Here is an 18,411-nt window from a genome sequence, read left to right on the forward strand (position 1 = left end):
CACATGAAAGCGCAGCAGCACTCCATGGCAACTCACACCTCCGTTAAAGCAGATGAGACGGCAGTCACGTGACCGTGGCCTTTTTTTATTCCCTCAGCACATCAAGTGAAGAGACATAACCATGTCAAGATTTCATGAGGCATTGGGGTAGTTTAGCTACAAATGAAAATACTGTCATTTACTCACCTTCATGTCAATCCAAACCTGTATGACTATTTCTTATGAGGAACACAAAATATATTGAGAAAAGTTTGTCCAAACAATGAAAGTCAATGGTCACCAAACTTTAGGTTAACAACATTCTTAAAATTATCTTCTATTGTGTTCCACAGTCAAAAAACAAAAAAAAACAGAGTTTTGAAACGATATGAGGGTGATTCAATGAATTAAATTTTCATTTTTTGGTGAACTGTCCCTTTAAGTTTATGAGCAGACTAGATCAGTGCGCTCATGTAATAAAACAGAATTTGTAATCATGGTGCATCATTATGCTCAGCCAAAAATAAAAAAAAACAGCCACACTGCTCAACAACACCAATTAAGTCTGACTAGATACGATCCACCTGAACTTCTTTTTTTTTTTCCACACATCCTTGCTTGTGTTTCTCTATACAAGTCCACAGAGAGTATCTTGGGAAATCTGAATAAAAGGCACTGATTATTTTCTGCACTGATTTTGGGGAAACAATTTACAATAAGCTTAACATTAGTTAACTACACAAGTTAACATTAACTACCAAAGAAAATAATTCTACCTTTATTAATCTTAATGTTAATTAAAAATGTACTAATGCATACATTAATTAAGTTGTATATTTTAATAGTAGGCCTATTTAATGGACCTGAGTTAACATGACCTAACAATCAACAGTTTACACTAAAAAAAAAGAACAAACACTAACAAATGTATTGCTCATTGTTAGATAATGGATTAACTAATGAGATCCTATTGTAAATGTTACCATTTTTTGTTGAATATCCAGAATACCGACTTAAATATGCTAAAATGTGTTAAATGACATGTAAAAGCAAGTTCACACCAAGAACTACAACTACAAAGTTATAATGATTGCTCTAATTCTGTAAGAATAGAAGTCCACAGCACAACTGTACCAAAATCACAGTGGAACAATATTGTTGGAATCACTTTCAGAATGTTTTTTTTTCAACTGATGAACAATAGAAATACTGGCAGCTAGTCAGAATCAACCAGACTTTAAAGATTGAGCCGTTAAAGAGAAATATGACATTACTGCAGCACGCTTATAATAAAGAGAATGTTATCATCAATCGGTGTGAATGCTAATTTAGTTACAGTTATCATACTTAGTGTGAAGGGCAATCAAATCTGAGCTGACAGTAGTGCACTTTTATTTGTAGCTACAACGTAAATATATAAATATATGTAATAAACAACAGGCGTTCCAATTAGCAGAAAAGGCAAAGATACCTGGAGAGCTTTGTGCATGCCGCTTGCGACCAAACTACAAGCTTCTGTATTGTAAGTATGCATTTCCTTTAGTCGAAATTCTTAACTAAAAGAGCTGATTTCAGCAGAAGACTTCCCAGTATTGTAAGGCCTTTACTTAGTTTACTTCTAAGAAGAGCTGTTAATTGAGCAACAGATTCCATCATATTCTGTCATAGAAGCTGAATGCAACTGAAATTCTAGAAAACTTGCCTTTAGTGAACACCCAGAGGAGTCCAGAGAATTCAAAGGGAGTTTGCAGTGAATGCTGCAACCCTTTTAACCGAGACTCTTTAATCGAAGCCACACAGCAGATCTGCTCTTATTTTAGCTGAGTGCCATTAAGAAGCGGCTGGCCTGAAAAAATATTCCGTTCAAAGAGCTACTCATCAGATGACCCGGTTCCTTTCTCTCATCTCCCAACCCCGGTCATGCCTTTTGTATGCTCTCTTTGTGTCTTGTCAAAACATTAAGGCCATTCAGCAAGTCTCAGAGAGCCATACGGGAGACTAGAACCTCGAACGCCTTCACAGTTCATAGTAAAGGCCACGGTGTAAAACATCAGAGCACGCTACACCCTTCCGAGAGGGATGCCGAATCCCGGGATCTCGGAGGTGGAAATGGATGTTATGGAAAGGGTGTGAGAGGACGAAAGAGCTTACACACTATCCTCTGTATTTCTGGCTCTTTTCCTCTCCCTCCCCTCCAATTTTATCAAACACTTTCCACTGTATCACAGAGTGACCCACAAAATTCAGAACGACCTCAGAAACCAAATGTAGTTAACCCAGACTGGGTCGCTTAAGTCACCTTTATTTCTATAGCCTAGAGCTTTATACAACAACACAGATCGTTTCAAAGCAGCTTTACAGATACAGACAAGAAAACAGTGATTCAATGATGCAAACAAAATTCTAAAAGCTTTAAAAACACAACAGTAACCAGTCATTACCCTAGTGAAAAATATACTTATATGTATTTGAAATACATTAAAGTCTGCTAAATTGGAACAACTAATTTTGTACTTAATGTGCTTTAATTGTGCAGCTAAAGATATCCTGAAGTATATTTGATTGTGCTAAAGTGGAACTATTGCAAGTACACTTTTGGTACTACCTTGCATTTAAAGTCCGATATTATTCGAAGATCATACAGTCCTCAACAATAGTGACATTAAAGCACGTTTTAGGCTTGAAATGTGCAGAAGTAGTAGAGCCTACTCCAAATAATTTCATTATAATCTTTATATCAGTAAGTCTCGAGCGATACGTCAGTAAATTTGAACTATACGTAGTATGAAATAAATGTATAAATGGTATTCTTTAACTTTACAACAGGTGACAAAACTATTAAAACATGATGTGCAATGCTTAGGGAAATGTTTTAAGCTTGCAATCTGACCCCAGTCTGTTCTGTTCTCTAGAGAAACCTCCTTCCTTCTTCCAAGTAAAACTTTTATTGACAACAGATATTACATAAACACATGGAGCAATAGATGGCATTACAAACCCTGTAAGTTACATAACATTACAGATGATGCTGAAACTTCACCAGCAAGACCCTAGACTTCAGCAGCAGCCCCAGTCTTGTATATTTACTGCTGTGTGATTATGAAAACAGAGAGAAGTCTTTAGTACAGCCATGCGTTCATATCACATTCATATCCCCTCAGGTGGCAGAGATGGGTAAAAAGAGCTGTTATTATCATTACAGTGGATGTTGAACTAATGAGAAAGAAAGTTCACGAAGAGTTTGAGAAAAGAAAGCATGCTTGGTGCTAACATGTGCTTCCGCGCGTAAATCTGCACAAAGTAAATCACCAAATTCTGACTCACAACGGCTAATATTTCCAGAAAAGTCCTATTAAAGAGCGAAAACTCTGTGCGGGTATTGACTGAGCGTCGATTGTTAGCAAGCTAAGCTTAGCTAACGTGCAGGCTAACCGCTATCAGATGCTCCTGCTGCCTTTCATGACACGGACATAAGAATAAACACTTCAGAATATAAACGACAATATAGCGGACAATCGGGTAAACATATATAACCATATACATACAGTAGCGGGTGTGCTTGCTAATACTGTTAGCCTAAGCTAAACCTCCCGTCGCTAACCGGCTAAACTAGCGAAAAACAATAATAGTAATCGAATGCATTTAAAGGGCAACGACAGCGTTTCGATCCACTGTGGAGTCCAAAGAAGAGAAACCGGGTTTGTTTATAAGATCTGAAGTTTACGTCAAATGAAAATGAAAGAAAAACAGATGCTCAAGCTTGTTTTTGTATTGACGTTAGGTTTGTTTAACGCAGCTACAGGACTCTGTTGTATTTGATGTGTCCTTTATCTCGGAAATGGGTTCAAACAGTTTAACAACAACAAGAGTTTCGGATTCTCTCATCAATGAAACACTGCAGGTTTAAATGATGCTACACACAGAACACACGCATATCGTAAGCAGCGATATATTAAATATTATATAAACACGAGAAAAGGCCATGCAGTCAGCGTCATATGTCTAAAACCTGCATGAGGTTGTGTGGTGAAGCCGATCACATGGCCAGTTACTCCCACAAAATCAACCTTGCATGAATCAAGTAAGCATTCTCTTCAAAACAAGACGCTTTTATCAGAAAAACGCACGTATTTACCTGGTAAACTGGTGGAGGGGCGAAGGAAAGTGAAGCTCCTGTGTGCACAGGGACTGATGTTTCCCCCGGGTCTCCTCTCCAGGTCTCTCCTCTCCGAAAAGAAAATTAAACGATCCTTGATGAAGTTTTAGAAGCGCAAACTAAACATGTTCCTCCGCTGAAATGCAGCAGGAGCGTTACGCGCACTCTTCTTAACCGCCGCGCCGGGGAGAGCTTTCATTAAACATTTATCTTCTGCAAAGACTAAAATCCCCCTGGAATAATATGTGACCGACTTGAAGAACGCTGGGGATACGGTACACGACTCCGATGCTTCTCCGTTAAAGCGCGATCGCCTTTATCCAACCGATTCCTGTACGACTGCCTGTCGACGGATGATGGCGTCACTGCGTCAGCCAAGAACGTCACCGTCGCTCGCGTTCTGTGTCGCTTACATATGACGTAATTACGTTGCCATGCCCGCGGACTCATATACACAAAAATACTTTGTTTTATATGTAAAAAAGTAAGGTTTTATTCTTTATTATGTTTTAATTTTAATTTAATTATAAATATATTTTTTACATTTAATTCAGTTTGGTATGTTCAACAAAGGTTGCTATCTTCACTATAAAGGCGTGGGAGTCATCATGTAAAATATTTAACATTTTAATATTTCATAGTGTTCCGTCGTTTCAATGCTTCACTGTTAATCTATCAGAAACTGACTGAAGTGCCAAAGATTGTGTTTCTCTGAAGCACAGACGGTGCCAGTGGTGCCAACCAAATTTCAAAGGAATTTCATCATTTTATTTTATTTTATTTTATTTTATTTTATTTTATTTTATTTTATTTTATTTTATTTTATTTTATTTTATTTTATTTTATTTTATTTTATTTTATTTTATTTTATTTTATTTTATTTTATTTTATTTTATTTTATTTTATTTTATTTTATTTTATTTTATTTTATTTTATTTTATTTTATTTTATTTTATTTTATATTTGGGTCTAACACAATCTTAAATAATTAAATCTAATCCCTTTTTTTTATTATTACTTGCGTTACGGCCCTTTCTTAATTTGTTAATTATTTCTTACTTTCATGGGAGAAAAATGAACTGAATTAAAAGCTCCAACATTCTGTTAGTTATCTACATTTCAGATTTCTAGTGTTTAGACAGCGAAGCCATGAAATGAACCACGGCTGAGTGTGGCCCTCTGAGCAGAACTCATCTATAGCCTATAATACAGTATATAATATCTCTGTTATGGATCAGTGGTGGACAGCATCATCTGCAAGATAAACGAGCTCCTAAACTAAATTAATGTGTGAGAAAATAGTATGAAAATTACAACAATTTCCCAGTTGCTTAATTTATTTCTGTATTTATTTATTTATTTTATTAATAATGTTTTTTTTTTTTATACCTCTTGTAACTTTATTTCTTTCTTTATTAACATCATCCTTTTTTGTCAGTAACACTTCATTATTTAAAAATAATTTCATGATTATTTAATGTATAATTATTCATAATTATTTCATGAATGAATTAATGAATTAATGTCATTTTTTAATTATTCATAATTATTTCATTAAAAAAATGAATTATATTTTTATTATTAATTTATATTGTTTATTTTATGTACTGTTATGTTTATGTTGTTTTGCACATTTTTCAAAAGAGAATCTGTCAGATATAAATATACTTTACAAAGCTCAATAGTAAAAGCAATACATAGTAGGCCTATGTAGTAGTAAGTAAATATTGATATTGGGATATTGTACTAAACAGAATGCACACATAAGTTTCCGAAAGCCCTACAATCTGAAATATAAGTTAAACTGTTCTAGATAGATAATAACAATCTGTAATATGTAATCATTAATGCATGAGTACTAACAAATCATTCCAGACTCAACATATTACCCTGATCAACAGCGATCTAAAGCCAAACATCGGTTCTGCTGCTCTCGCAAGCCGTGTTTAGTTCCAAGCCTCACTCAAAGGTAAACAGTGCTTTCATCAGATTCCATTAGAAAATGCTCTCAGCAGAAACTGTGTAACGCAGGAGGAAGCCAAAAGAAGGCTCACTTTATTGAATTACTCAGTTATTGGTGCAGCATGAAACAAACAGGTCTTCACTTTCAATAAATAGCCCTATGTTCATATCATATTAGCTGATTAGGTGATATTATATTGTGTCTAGCTGTATAAGGTGTTAATGTATTTGATGTGGTCTACTGAAATATGGCACACATATTTTTTCTCTTTAAGGATGCAAGGTATGCCATATACTACCTTACTTCCTTGCATATAAACTCATTTTTTATATTTATTTATATATTTTATTTTATTGCAATTATTTATTCATTGTGTGTGTGTGGGGGGGGGGGGATTAAATTAATCAAATTGATCAAAGGGATTATAATTAAATTGATCAAAAGTGACAGTCGAGATTTTTACATTGTTACAAAAAAAAACTATTTCAAATAAATGCTGTTCTTTCTGTTCGGCAAAGAATCCTGAAAAATGTATCACAGTTTGCACAAAAATATTAAGCACCACAACTGTTTTCATCTGTCATAAAAATAAGAAAATCACCTAATCAGAATGATTTCTGAAGGATCGTGTGACACTGTAATGCCTGATAAAAAAACAGCTTTGATCACAGCAATAAATTACATTTTAAAAATGTTTACATAAAAAAACAGTTATTTTAAATTGTAATAATATTTCACAATATTAATGAGCTTACTGTATTTTTTTAATCAAATAAATGCAGCTTTGGTGAGCACGAGAGACTTCTTTTAAAAACATTGATAGTGTACAAGTAATGACAACAGCAGACATGCACTCACACGAGAACAATGATAACAATAGTTCCTCTTTTAATGTAAAAAGAGAATACAGTACGTAGCAGGAAATGCAAGAATTATGAAGTGATTTAAATTTCATTATAACTTGTAAACACAAACTTGCAATACTGCAAATAAAAGAAAAATACAGCTAATATTTACAAAGGTTAATGTCTTTATAATTTAAATGGAATGATGAAATGCATCTTAATATTTCGGTGGCAGCCCTTGCATTTAGATAAGAACAAGAACCATTATTACATTATAAAGAAACAACATTGTTTATCATTTAGTTGTACTCCGTCAAAAAGTGTTGAAAATATCTTTAATATCAAAAGCACACAGAAGAGCATATCGGCTTCCAGTAGAACTGTTGAATCCTGATCAGTGCAACAGACTTCAGAACAGAATTCATCTGCTTATCTGCCTTTTTTTTCATCCAAACGGCAGTGCTCTTTACACAGCAGTGTTTAATATTTTACAAATATCTTTTTAATTTAAAGCTATGGTATTATGAAACAATCTAAAAGCACTGGCAAAGTTTTCATGTTTTACATGTACCTAAAAATAGTGCACTGGATCAGCTCCACAGCCGCAGCTACCTGTAAAACAAATGAGGGAAAAACAGATTCATTCAAATATGTGCCAAAAACTATGATGCACTCATGTACTCTTTTTTTTTTAAATCAGTAAAATATCCTCATGAATTTAGTAAATGTAAGTAAACATTGCCTAGATTCAACAGAAACCCCTATAAATTCCAACATAACAGAACATTAAACAGCAACAGATCTTCTTCTATATTAATTATGTGCAAAAACCCACAAAATAACACTTCATTTCAACATTTATTCTCCTTCTATACGGTCTGACGCAAAGCATGCTGAGAACTAGAAATCTGCTGCAACTCACATTTCGAGTTCGCGTAGCTTTTTCTGTTACGTACGATGAATTTCAGATACATTTCAGTGAAACAAACTCATTTTATTAAATTAATTTAAACTGTTTGGTTTTACAGTGAACATACTCGATCTCTAAAACTGCTGTTAGAGATGAAGAATATTGATATGAAATGAGTTATAGTTGTAGTTCTTGAAACTGGTCAGCATAATTCCTCCATTCAGAAATATTTTTATTGATATGAAATGAGTAATAACTGTAGCTCTTAAAACGGATGAGTATGATTTCTCCATTCTGAAATATTTTTATTGCAATTTAACAAAAATATTAAATGTATTTAAAAAATAATGTCAAATACCTTATTTTTTTATTTCTGTAAATTTTTGACTAAATTAACTGTTGGATTTTAAGGAATTTATTTTGGTATGTCCAACTCAAACAATCATTTAAGTGATATTCAGAGATTTTATTAAGGTAGCATGGTTATTTATTATTGTGCTATTTAGGAATTATTTTTTAGAGTGTGCACTGACAAGCTGCTGTAGACATTTGTGGACTAATCTATAGACCTTTGTGCATTTGTATGTTATATGGAGTCTTCAACAGTGCTGTTATATTCCATAGAATTTCTGTTTCCAGATCAGATTCGTCAGCATAAAAAGAGCCGTGTACTCCTGTGCTGATGTGGCCTCAGATACTCTCCGTTTATGTTTATATCAACATTAATTTGTCATTGACATCACCTAGCCTTTGTGTAGCCTGTAACTTGTATAGCGCTCGATCCTGGGAAAAACACGGTCTGCGTGACGTAAGCTTGCATTCCTGGCTCATGGACTCTGACCCTCTGCTGTTCCCAGGGAGAGCGAGACAGAGAGCACGCAAGAGGCCCTCCTCATCCCCAGCTTCCACACATGCCTGCTGTAATGACTACCAGATGTCACCGCTGGTAGCGCCGACCCGCGGGTCAGAAGTCAGCAGCCACAGCTACTCTGTTCCTCGTACGCAGCCTCCTCAAAACAAACTCGACAGAATGACACGGTCTGTGTTTGTGTCTGCATTAGTAAGCAAGTGCATGTGGTTGGGTGTTTGTGGAAGAGCCGTGCTGATGATGTGGAGGTCAACAGACAATACTGCTGTTTATTATTCTGTTAGAGGTCCACTTCAAATCTATTTGACAATCTAGGCACTTGACAAGAGTCCATGCATTACTAAAAGTGTGTTCGTGTTATTCATGTCTTGACTTTTCATAGTGTTTTTGGATTAGCCAAAAAACTAGTTTTTTTTTTGGGTCAAAATGTATAAGGGATGAACCTGGCTTAATGTGATTTAATTATATACACACTACCAAAGTTTTTTTTGTTTGTTTTTTTTAAAGAAAGGACACATTTGAACTTTCTATTCATCAAAGAATCCTGAAAAAAACAAAAATATTAAGCAGCTGTTTCTTTCAACACTGATGATAATCAGAAATGTTTCTTGAGCAGCGTATTAGACTGATTTCTGAAGATCATGTGACACTGAAGACTGGAGTAATGATGCTGAAAATACAGCTTTGATCACAGAAATAAATTACATTGTAACAGATATTCACATAGAAAACAGCTAATTGGAATTGGAATAATATTTCACAATATTGCTGTTTTTACTGTATTTTTGATTAAATAAATGCAACTTTTGTGAGCAGAAGAAACTTCTTCCAAAAAAAAATAAAAATCTTGTTAACCTCAAACCTTTGAATGGTACATTATTATTATTATTCACATTGATCGAGTTCCAAAAACAGTGTCAATATGGACTGAGACACTATCATAACTTAAGTGGACTGTAATGTCTAGATACATTTTTTTATACTCTGACTCCAATAAATTTAAAAGACTAATAACTATTTCTACTGGCAGCAGAGTGTCATTGCTTTTGTAGTTTTTGCACATCCCAACATACAATGTAATGTCTTTTTGTTCTTTTTTCCTGGATATCTAAAAAGCAGCAGTATGAAATGTTAAATGTTTATCATATCATAGTTCAATATGGGGAGCTCTGTGTACAGTAGCTAAGACTCAGAGGGACATTCCACTGGAAAGTAAAGTAAGAGGTAACTTTATGTCATCTCACAGTTCCAGGAAATGATACCTTACACGTTACATTACAGGGTGTGACGCATGCGAATGCATATCTTCATGCCTTGTCTTGCCGCACTTCCCAGTGAGTCGTGTGTGTGTTCCCCATCCAAATCAGCACAGTTTTATCACGTCCAGTGCTGCGGACCCCCCATTCTTTTCTAAACCTCTAACCCACCACAACCCCCAAGAGGAAAGTTTCATGTTACTGATGTGAACTCAACGGTTCACTCTACACTTCTGAAACGTCATGCACAGTGTTGGGGGTAACGCATTACAAGTAACGCGAGTTACGTAATCAGATTACTTTTTTCAAGTAACTAGTAAAGTAACGCATTACTTTTTAATTTAGAAGAGAATATCTGAGTTACTTTTTCTTATTACAAACATTTATGTCTATGAGTCTTCGCCATTCCTGAATTCAGCCTGAAGTGCAGTGAAATATGACGTGTGAATGTAAATAATCAAGAAATGCACGACATCTGTTACAGATCTGTGCTGAAAATTAAATATTTACAAGCTAGTACAATGACTTTCCTGTTATAACCGCTAGACAGCTGTCCAAGTCAATACTGTACTGCGAATACTGTACTGTACTGCGTTCTAGAAATTGTGTAGCTTTCCCAGGTTTGGACTACATCTTGCATAAAGGAGGGAATAATAAGTCTAGTGTACTCACTGAAAAGCTTTTCATTATATTTGGCCAGTGTCCACTTTCTTGCCTCCATCTGCAAGCAAACGATGAAAAGACACAGATTCTTTACATTAAACCAAACATGTTCCACATCTTTAAATCTAATATAAATAGATCACATATTTACACACTTTCACAGTGCAAACAATTTCAACCCTACAAACACAGTCTGTTTCTATGAAAGATGTTTTGAACCTTAATGTTATAGTTCTGGTGAAAGGGGGTGGTTTAAGTGTGAATCAGCTGCCATCAACTAAACATCAACTTTCATAAAGTGAAGTTTTTGGAGAATTTGAATGTTTTTAGTGCAGTGGCTCCCCCTGCTGGCCAAAGCACAAACTTCACTAAAACTGAAGCATGTTCACCTGCAAAATAATGTAACACGCTCAGTATAATAGCTTTATGTTGTTTTTAAGCAAAGCATTATTAGAGCATACATTATTAGGTTTAAATTAAAGATTTATATTTGAATTGCATATAAAATGTTCATCCACACATACTGTTCATACACAGTTTTAACAAAGTAATTTTAACTTGATATGATGCGTGTTTGTCAGTCATACAGAAACAGGTAAGATTTCTGTAATAGTACTAATAAAATAAATTTTTTTTAATAAACAATAACCAGGTTTATACATAATCATATATATTATTGTTAATGCTTGTTTTCCAGCTAGCCATATTTTAACCATCTTCATGCTTTTTACTGAATAAACTGTTTTCACAATGAAAAGATTTATGCTGATTTTAAGCAATTTGAATAAATGCATTTTGAAAATATGATTTAAATAAAATCAAGTAGATGCACATATTTCATAATAAACTACTGTACGTCAAGATTTTTTTTTTTTTTGAGTGCAGAAATCTTACCTGTTTCACTATTTATGTATGACTGTTTGTTTACATTAACACTGTGTAATCCAAGTTAATGGAATTTTTTATATGCAATTCAAGTATATAAATCATAAATTTAAGACTAAGTATTTTTTTAGTTCATCATGTACTTTTTTTTAGACCAGATTGTCATTTTTCCAGCACCTGTGGTTTGGATTAATCACTATAAATGTGCAATTTCTGACATATGAAGGCCCGGATAAGAACCGTGACTCAGAGTCAGAAGAATACAAACAGACATTTAGTGGTTACCTTTTGCCATCCAATTATCTAGATCTTCCATTTCCAGCTCCATTACTGATGGGATATCATCATCAAATATGGGCCTGAGGAAAGAAAAAAAACATACATTTACACTCATGTTTATATTCGTTCTATTACCATTCATAAATGTTAGAAAGCAAAATTCTAACAGATGCATTAAAAAAAGACATGCAGTTGTATTAAACTGCAGGTTAAGAAAGACAAAGAACGAAGTCCAATAATTACTGATTATGTTGTGAGTATTTTTTCAAAGCACAACTGTAAGAACTGTGTTGAAACAAACTCATCTACATCTCGGATGGCCTGAGTGGAAGAAAATTTTAATTTCTGGATGAACTATTAATTTAATAGTGTACAAGGCTTCTGTGGATGTTGAAGCATGACTTTTTCACTCAATAAATCTTTTATTAAATAAATCAAAAATGTATATTATCAAAATGTAATTGCTACATTTCTGAAAATAAATAATGAGGATATGGTCTTAAATTAATGAGCATCCAAAAATTGCAATCATGTAATTCTTAAAAATACTTTTTTTAGTATACTTTTTTGTATGCGTGTTTTTTTGTACCCATGTCCATTGTGGGTTTTATGTGTCTTACACATGCGCGCACACACACACACACACACACACACAAACAAACACGCACACACACTTTGCACATCTGGGTAAGCCACATATTTGCTAAAAGGAACTAAGCAACATCTTAACTAAACTACTAAAATCTTAACTAAACTACGCCAGCAGATATCACTCATACATGATTATAGAAACACAACATGCTCTTAAAACCGTGTACCTACATTGGCACCTTTTCATGGTCTTCATGATCCAGATAAGGATCTTCTTTTGTGTCTTTGGAAAAAAACAGATGAGAAAACATGATAAAAATTTCTTATCACACAGTGTTTTCCTTCATTTATCGTTCAGTTTGAGTTGCCTTCTAAGGAACTGTAAACTGTAAACAATGGAAGGAGAAAGGAAAGAAAGACTCTTTTTAGTCTCAGAGCGATGGATGACAAAAACTATGTTGCAAAAATGTAATTAAAATGTTTTTTTGTGTGTGTGTTTTTGTGAATCCAGAGTTTACAAATGCTGCTCAGTAGGTTTAAACATAGTGAATTACTACTGTGCATACATTCAGATTTTTTCCACGTTCACCTTCAGGTTTTATGCACATCTGTAAATATTTGTGTCTTTCAGATAAATATGTAAACACCACCCTAACTGATGTTTTTGGCTTGTTATTTAGAGTCTGTACATCTATTAGTTTGAATGCATTTAACATACCAGCAGCTTTTATTCTCCTCCTGCGGTAGATCATGACTACACACACGATTACAGCGATGATGACGAGTGTGAGAACTAGGGGAATGATGATCATGATTACTGGGTTGAGATCCTCCTCGTCTGCGTCTGTATTTGTCTCTGTATTTGTCTCTGTATTTGTCTCTGTAGTCGGCTCTGTTTCCTGATTATTAACTGAGTCACTGCTTGCTGTGGAAACTGATTCCGAGGAATCTGCAACTGAACAAGGTTTAAGTAAAGGATCCATTTCCCAAAATAGAAAGTCACAGTAAAAGTGGATCAGATAAAGCTTAAAATGGTTATTTTATCATCTGAAAAGAACAATACGCACCAAGGCTCCTGCCATCTCCAGAGCCGTCCCCATGATTATCTTTAAAGCAATAAATACATCATGAAAAACATGTAAACAAGCATCGATACATAAAATGTTTTATACATTTGATCTCTGTATATTAGTTATATGGCTTATGATGTGGCTACACAATAATATTTGCTACATCAGGTTAATATTTTTTTTTATGTTAATGTTTTTGAAGGAACGCTCTTCTGCTCACCAAGGCTGAATTTATTTAATAATAAAAAAATAAAAAAATAAAAAAAACAGTAATATTGTGAAATATTATTATAATTTAAAATAGCTGTTTTCTATGTGAATATCTATTAAAATGTAATTTATTTCTGTGATCAAAGCTGTATTTTCAGCATCATTTCTCCAGTCTTCAGTGTCACATGATCTTCAGAAAACAGTTGTGCTGCTGAATATTTTTGTGGAACCGTAATACATTTATTTCAGAATTATTTGCTCTTTGATTAAATTTCAAAAGAATAGCATTTATGTGAAAAAAAACTTTTGTAACATTTTACAAAATGTCTTCACTGTCACTTTTGATCAATTTAATGCATTCTTGCTGAATAAAATTATTAATTTCTTAATAAATAAACAAATAAATCTTACTGTCCCCAAAGTTTTGAATGGTGTATTATAAATCGCTTAGTACATGGAAATTATATTATATCTAGGACGGGGCGATACACGTAAAATATGATATCTCGATATCTTTCCAAATTTTGACGAGTATACATATATATATATATATATATAAATATATATGTTTTTGCATTTGCAGTAGAATAATTTTAAAAGGTGACTTTCTTTTGCTTCAATTAAACAAATATTTGATTTGGATAGAACAGCTATCATTCAGAACGTTTTGTGCAAAAACACACATTTTAAGACTAAGTGTCCACTCATTTCTTTTCTTCTTGTGTATAAAGAAAGTGTGAAATCGGTACAAAAAGTGCATTCTGACAGCTTCTTTAGAGCAATGCAATTCACATACTACATTGTACACTGTGGGGTAAATTATGCAAACGTTTCATGGGTTTTCACAGCCAAGAACACAAGTCTATCAACGGTTTCTGCTCTGTGGCATGACACACTACCACTAACAACTCTTTCAGATAAGAAACTAGTTGCTATAAGCACTTCTTGGCTAGTTTAGCAGGAGGAATGAAATTCAAGATATTCTATCATTCTATATCAATCATTCTATTATCATGATAATATCGCTAATATTTGATATATTGCCCAGCCCTAATTATATCTTCTAGTTGCTAACCACTAATTCTTACCTGAGTTTTCTTCTTCACCGTCTGCTTTGGGACCTAACACTGTTCAGTGTAGAAACAGATCAGATTTATGAGTGGAGGTGAAACATAAAACAAACACAAAAACATTATAGACAACTATGGCAGACATAATGTACAAAATATTGCTTCAAACTTAAATAATTTTTCCAAAAATAAGGTCCATGGGACGGCACCTTTGCACCTTATTTAATCCTTATATTAGTGCCTAAAATGTACATATTAATAGCTAAATGTTACATATTTGTAACTTTTGCAAAGTCCCAGTAACAGCTTTAGCACCTTGCTTTCTGAGAGTGTTGCAGTGACCACAAGAAAGTAGATTACAGTAGTCTACAATGTGTTTGGAAACGTCTACATCAAATAAAAACCAGGTGTCCTAAAGCAGATATACTCACAGTCTTCAGAGACAAACTCTCCCTCGGGCTCTTCGTTGTCTTCACATTGAACTGTAATGACATGCAACTAAATTACTTTACACATTTAAGAAGTGACTTTATCTAGATTTTTATACTGAGGTTCAGTTGAGGCCTGTTTCAGTTCTGAAGAAAGATGTTATCTGAATATACCAGAGATTACAAACATTCCTTGTCCTTTTTTCCTAACAAAGAACAGCATTTATTAATATGGGTTCATTTAATGGTTCATTGAACAATATATATACAGTAATTAATGTTTGTCCATTAAACATTATCTAATGTTAATGTTGACTTGTTTAAATTGTATATGTAGAAACTAAATGTCATAAAAGTGTTGGAACTAATAAACTAATGCTAACACACAGAACCTCACTGGGAAGTGTTACCAAAATAATCTTACTTTAATTTATAAATATACCATTAATTACATAAGAGTGAAAGTGAGTGTCACTGTAAAGTGTTACCAACATCGTCTCAACTAAAACATAATCTTCATAACATAATATCTGAATATCAAAATTCAAAGGTAAAAAGGAGGAAACTAATAATCAGCTACGAGGAAATGATTGCCATAAACCAAGAGGAAGATACATGTGTCCTGAATTAATATTATCCCTGTTCGTCAACAAACACGAGCTGTTTTGTGCTTTGCATGAAACCAGAAACAACAAAATGAGTCAAAGAACTAGTTATAACGTAATGTGATCACTCTGTCTTCTACTTTATCATTGTCCATTGTGGTCCATTGATACGACAGGTCATTAGTCTAAAATGACGAAGAGAGCAGACAGAACAGAGCGACTGTAAATGAATGGGAAAAATAGAAAGAGAGCGAGATAGAGAGAGAGATAGGATTCTATATAAAGCAAAAATGATCTACGACTGTGATCACCTACCAAGTCCAGTCCAGCTAGCAGTCAATGCCAAAAGCAGGAATAGTGTAAGATTCATTTCCCAGAGTCCTCGGTGGAAGCACTGGCCCAGAGACAGAGACACAGACTCATTGCATTGTGACTAACACGCCTTCATGACATCCTGCTTCCTCTTTCAGACCTGATTCACCTCTCCTTCTCTCCCTCGGATGTGATGCAATCAAGCAGTGAGCTTGTTACCACAAGCCAAGCTGTGCCTGAGTAACGCATTCCTGCATATATGGAGTGACCTAACCGAAAACCAGAGGGAAAAAAGAGAAGTGCAAAAAGAGCTGAGTAAACACAGGCAGCTTTAAACTCAAAGACTCTAAACAGACTGAAGTAGGAAGAGAATGTAAAGTGTTTGAGTGTATCAGTGTGTCACTGTCAAAACAGCTTTCTTGCTTAAAAATGTAAACATCTAGATTTGTGGAGCATTTGGATGTTAAGAAACTGATGCTGTCAGGCCCATGATGCACACACTGATCATTATCAGGATACATAGTTACAATTATTAATCTACCTTTCACAGGGGGGGTGCAATTGCAAATATATAAGTATACAAATACCATGGAGTGAAATATTAGATATGTTAGATAAACTATAATCTAGCAAAAAAATGTGTTACTGCAAGAAAATAACAAAATCACAGTATTCAGTTATATTTAAAAAGTTTTGGAAACAGTATTGCAAATACTGCCAAGTTAATTAACCTCATACACAAGTGTAAACTATATGTACACATATTATATTTCCATATATGACATATAATGTATTGTCATATGAGGAGATCCATATATATACATATACATTTGTGGTTAGCCTATATGTCATGTATATCCATCCTAAAACCTGACATGTTGATATCATAAATATACAAGATAGACATGTATTTAAAAGAAAATATTCCAAAAACTTATTTAAACATACAGCATTTTGGGTTATATGTTGTTTTAATAAGGTTTCATATATGAATGAAATAGATATTGTTGACATATGACTTTGTTGGGTCTAAAACCAACATAGAGAAGTAAATTCTTTCAGTATTTCTATAATTCTACTTCTATCATCGTTTGCTCGTCTGCGATACGTCTATAGGACGTTTCCTATCAGATGTCCAATAGATGTTTAGAAGATGTCTTTAAGATGTTTATGCATGTAAAACTGACATCTTACAGACGTCTGTCAGATGTTTGTACACAGCAGATGCTTTCCAGATGAACCGATCTTTAACAGACATGGTGCAGACGTACGTGTTTTATCTGGAACTACTCTTACTGATAAAACTTCATTGTCTTAGACCTTAACACCTGGGGCCTTAAAAAGTTAGTCATCTCATTTGTTTTCTTCAAGACTGGGTCATAACTTTTTAAAGTCAGTTACAAAAAGGTAAGAATAAGAAAAGTAAGACTGACCTCTTGGCTAACTGCTAGTTGGTCAAACTAGTTCTTATGACACAGTCTTAACATAGTGGCTATGTTTATGCAACTGGCCCCAGATGTTGTTTGTGCATGAGACAAACATAAAGTCATGGCAATGCATAAGTGCTAATAAATTTACTATTAAATAACTAATAGCTATTTAGTAGATAATAGATAATACATAGATAATATTTTCAGTACTAGACCAAACTACAATATTCTATTTTTGTCTATTTTTGTTTTGTTTGCGAATATACTACATCCTAAACTGCTTAAAATTTAGACACATTTTTTTTATGCAAGATTTTCAAGACTGGGTCATAACTTTTTTAAGTCAGTTACAAAAAGGTAAGAATAAGAAAAGTAAGACTGACCTCTTGGCTAGCTGCTAGTTGGTCAAACTAGTTCTTATGACACAGTCTTAACATAGTGGCTATGTTTATGCAACTGTCCCCAGATGTTGTTTGTGCATGAGACAAACATAAAGTCATGGCAATGCATAAGTGCTAATAAATTTACTATTAAATAACTAATAGCTATTTAGTAGATAATAGATAATACATAGATAATATTTTCAGTACTAGACCAAACTACAATATTCTATTTTTGTCTATTTTTGTTTTGTTTGCGAATATACTACATCCTAAACTGCTTAAAATTTAGACACATTTTTTTTTATGCAAGATTGGTCTTAACTTTTTAAAGTCAGATACATAAAAACCTAAACTGGTCTAATTTGAATCTGAAAAGTAAGACTAGCTAGTTAGTCAAACTAGTTCTTAAGGCAAAAGGTGGCTATGTTTATGTAACTGGCCCCTACAGGTAAGAAATGAACTGCCGCGCATGCGCTCTAGCACTAGTGTTGCCAGGTCCGCGGTTTTC

The 18,411-nt window shown here is 33.9% G+C and overlaps 2 protein-coding genes across 3 annotated transcripts in view; both read right to left on the reverse strand.

Moving 5' to 3' along the window:
* LOC107757568 (F-box/WD repeat-containing protein 7-like) overlaps positions 1–4,216 on the reverse strand; it is a gene marked incomplete at its 5' end in the record, with an annotated part of 157,693 nt that extends 153,477 nt beyond the window's left edge. Inside the window, one exon of the mRNA XM_016575084.1 lies at positions 4,115–4,216. Within this exon, the coding sequence (XP_016430570.1) occupies positions 4,115–4,216 (102 nt within the window). The remainder of the gene's footprint in view (positions 1–4,114) is intronic.
* Positions 4,217–6,892: 2,676 nt separating this feature from the next.
* Positions 6,893–16,220, reverse strand: LOC107757586 (transmembrane protein 154-like). Of its 2 annotated transcripts, none has more exons than XM_016575103.1 (9): positions 16,094–16,220; positions 15,177–15,227; positions 14,764–14,802; positions 13,463–13,501; positions 13,114–13,344; positions 12,627–12,678; positions 11,811–11,884; positions 10,650–10,698; positions 6,893–7,555 (listed from the first exon to the last, which is right to left on the reverse strand). In XM_016575103.1, the coding sequence occupies exons 1-8, from the start codon at positions 16,146–16,148 to the stop codon at positions 10,664–10,666; spliced, it is 576 nt and encodes a 191-aa protein (XP_016430589.1). In that variant the 5' UTR covers positions 16,149–16,220; the 3' UTR covers positions 6,893–7,555; positions 10,650–10,663. The 2 variants fall into 2 exon arrangements, with proteins under 2 accessions (XP_016430589.1, XP_016430588.1); XM_016575102.1 differs by having other exon boundaries at positions 13,114–13,350.
* Positions 16,221–18,411: the final 2,191 nt, after the last annotated feature.

This window comes from Sinocyclocheilus rhinocerous, unplaced genomic scaffold (assembly GCF_001515625.1).
Source record: "Sinocyclocheilus rhinocerous isolate Xijiao unplaced genomic scaffold, SAMN03320098_v1.1 scaffold323, whole genome shotgun sequence".
Classification (NCBI taxonomy): domain Eukaryota; kingdom Metazoa; phylum Chordata; class Actinopteri; order Cypriniformes; family Cyprinidae; genus Sinocyclocheilus; species Sinocyclocheilus rhinocerous.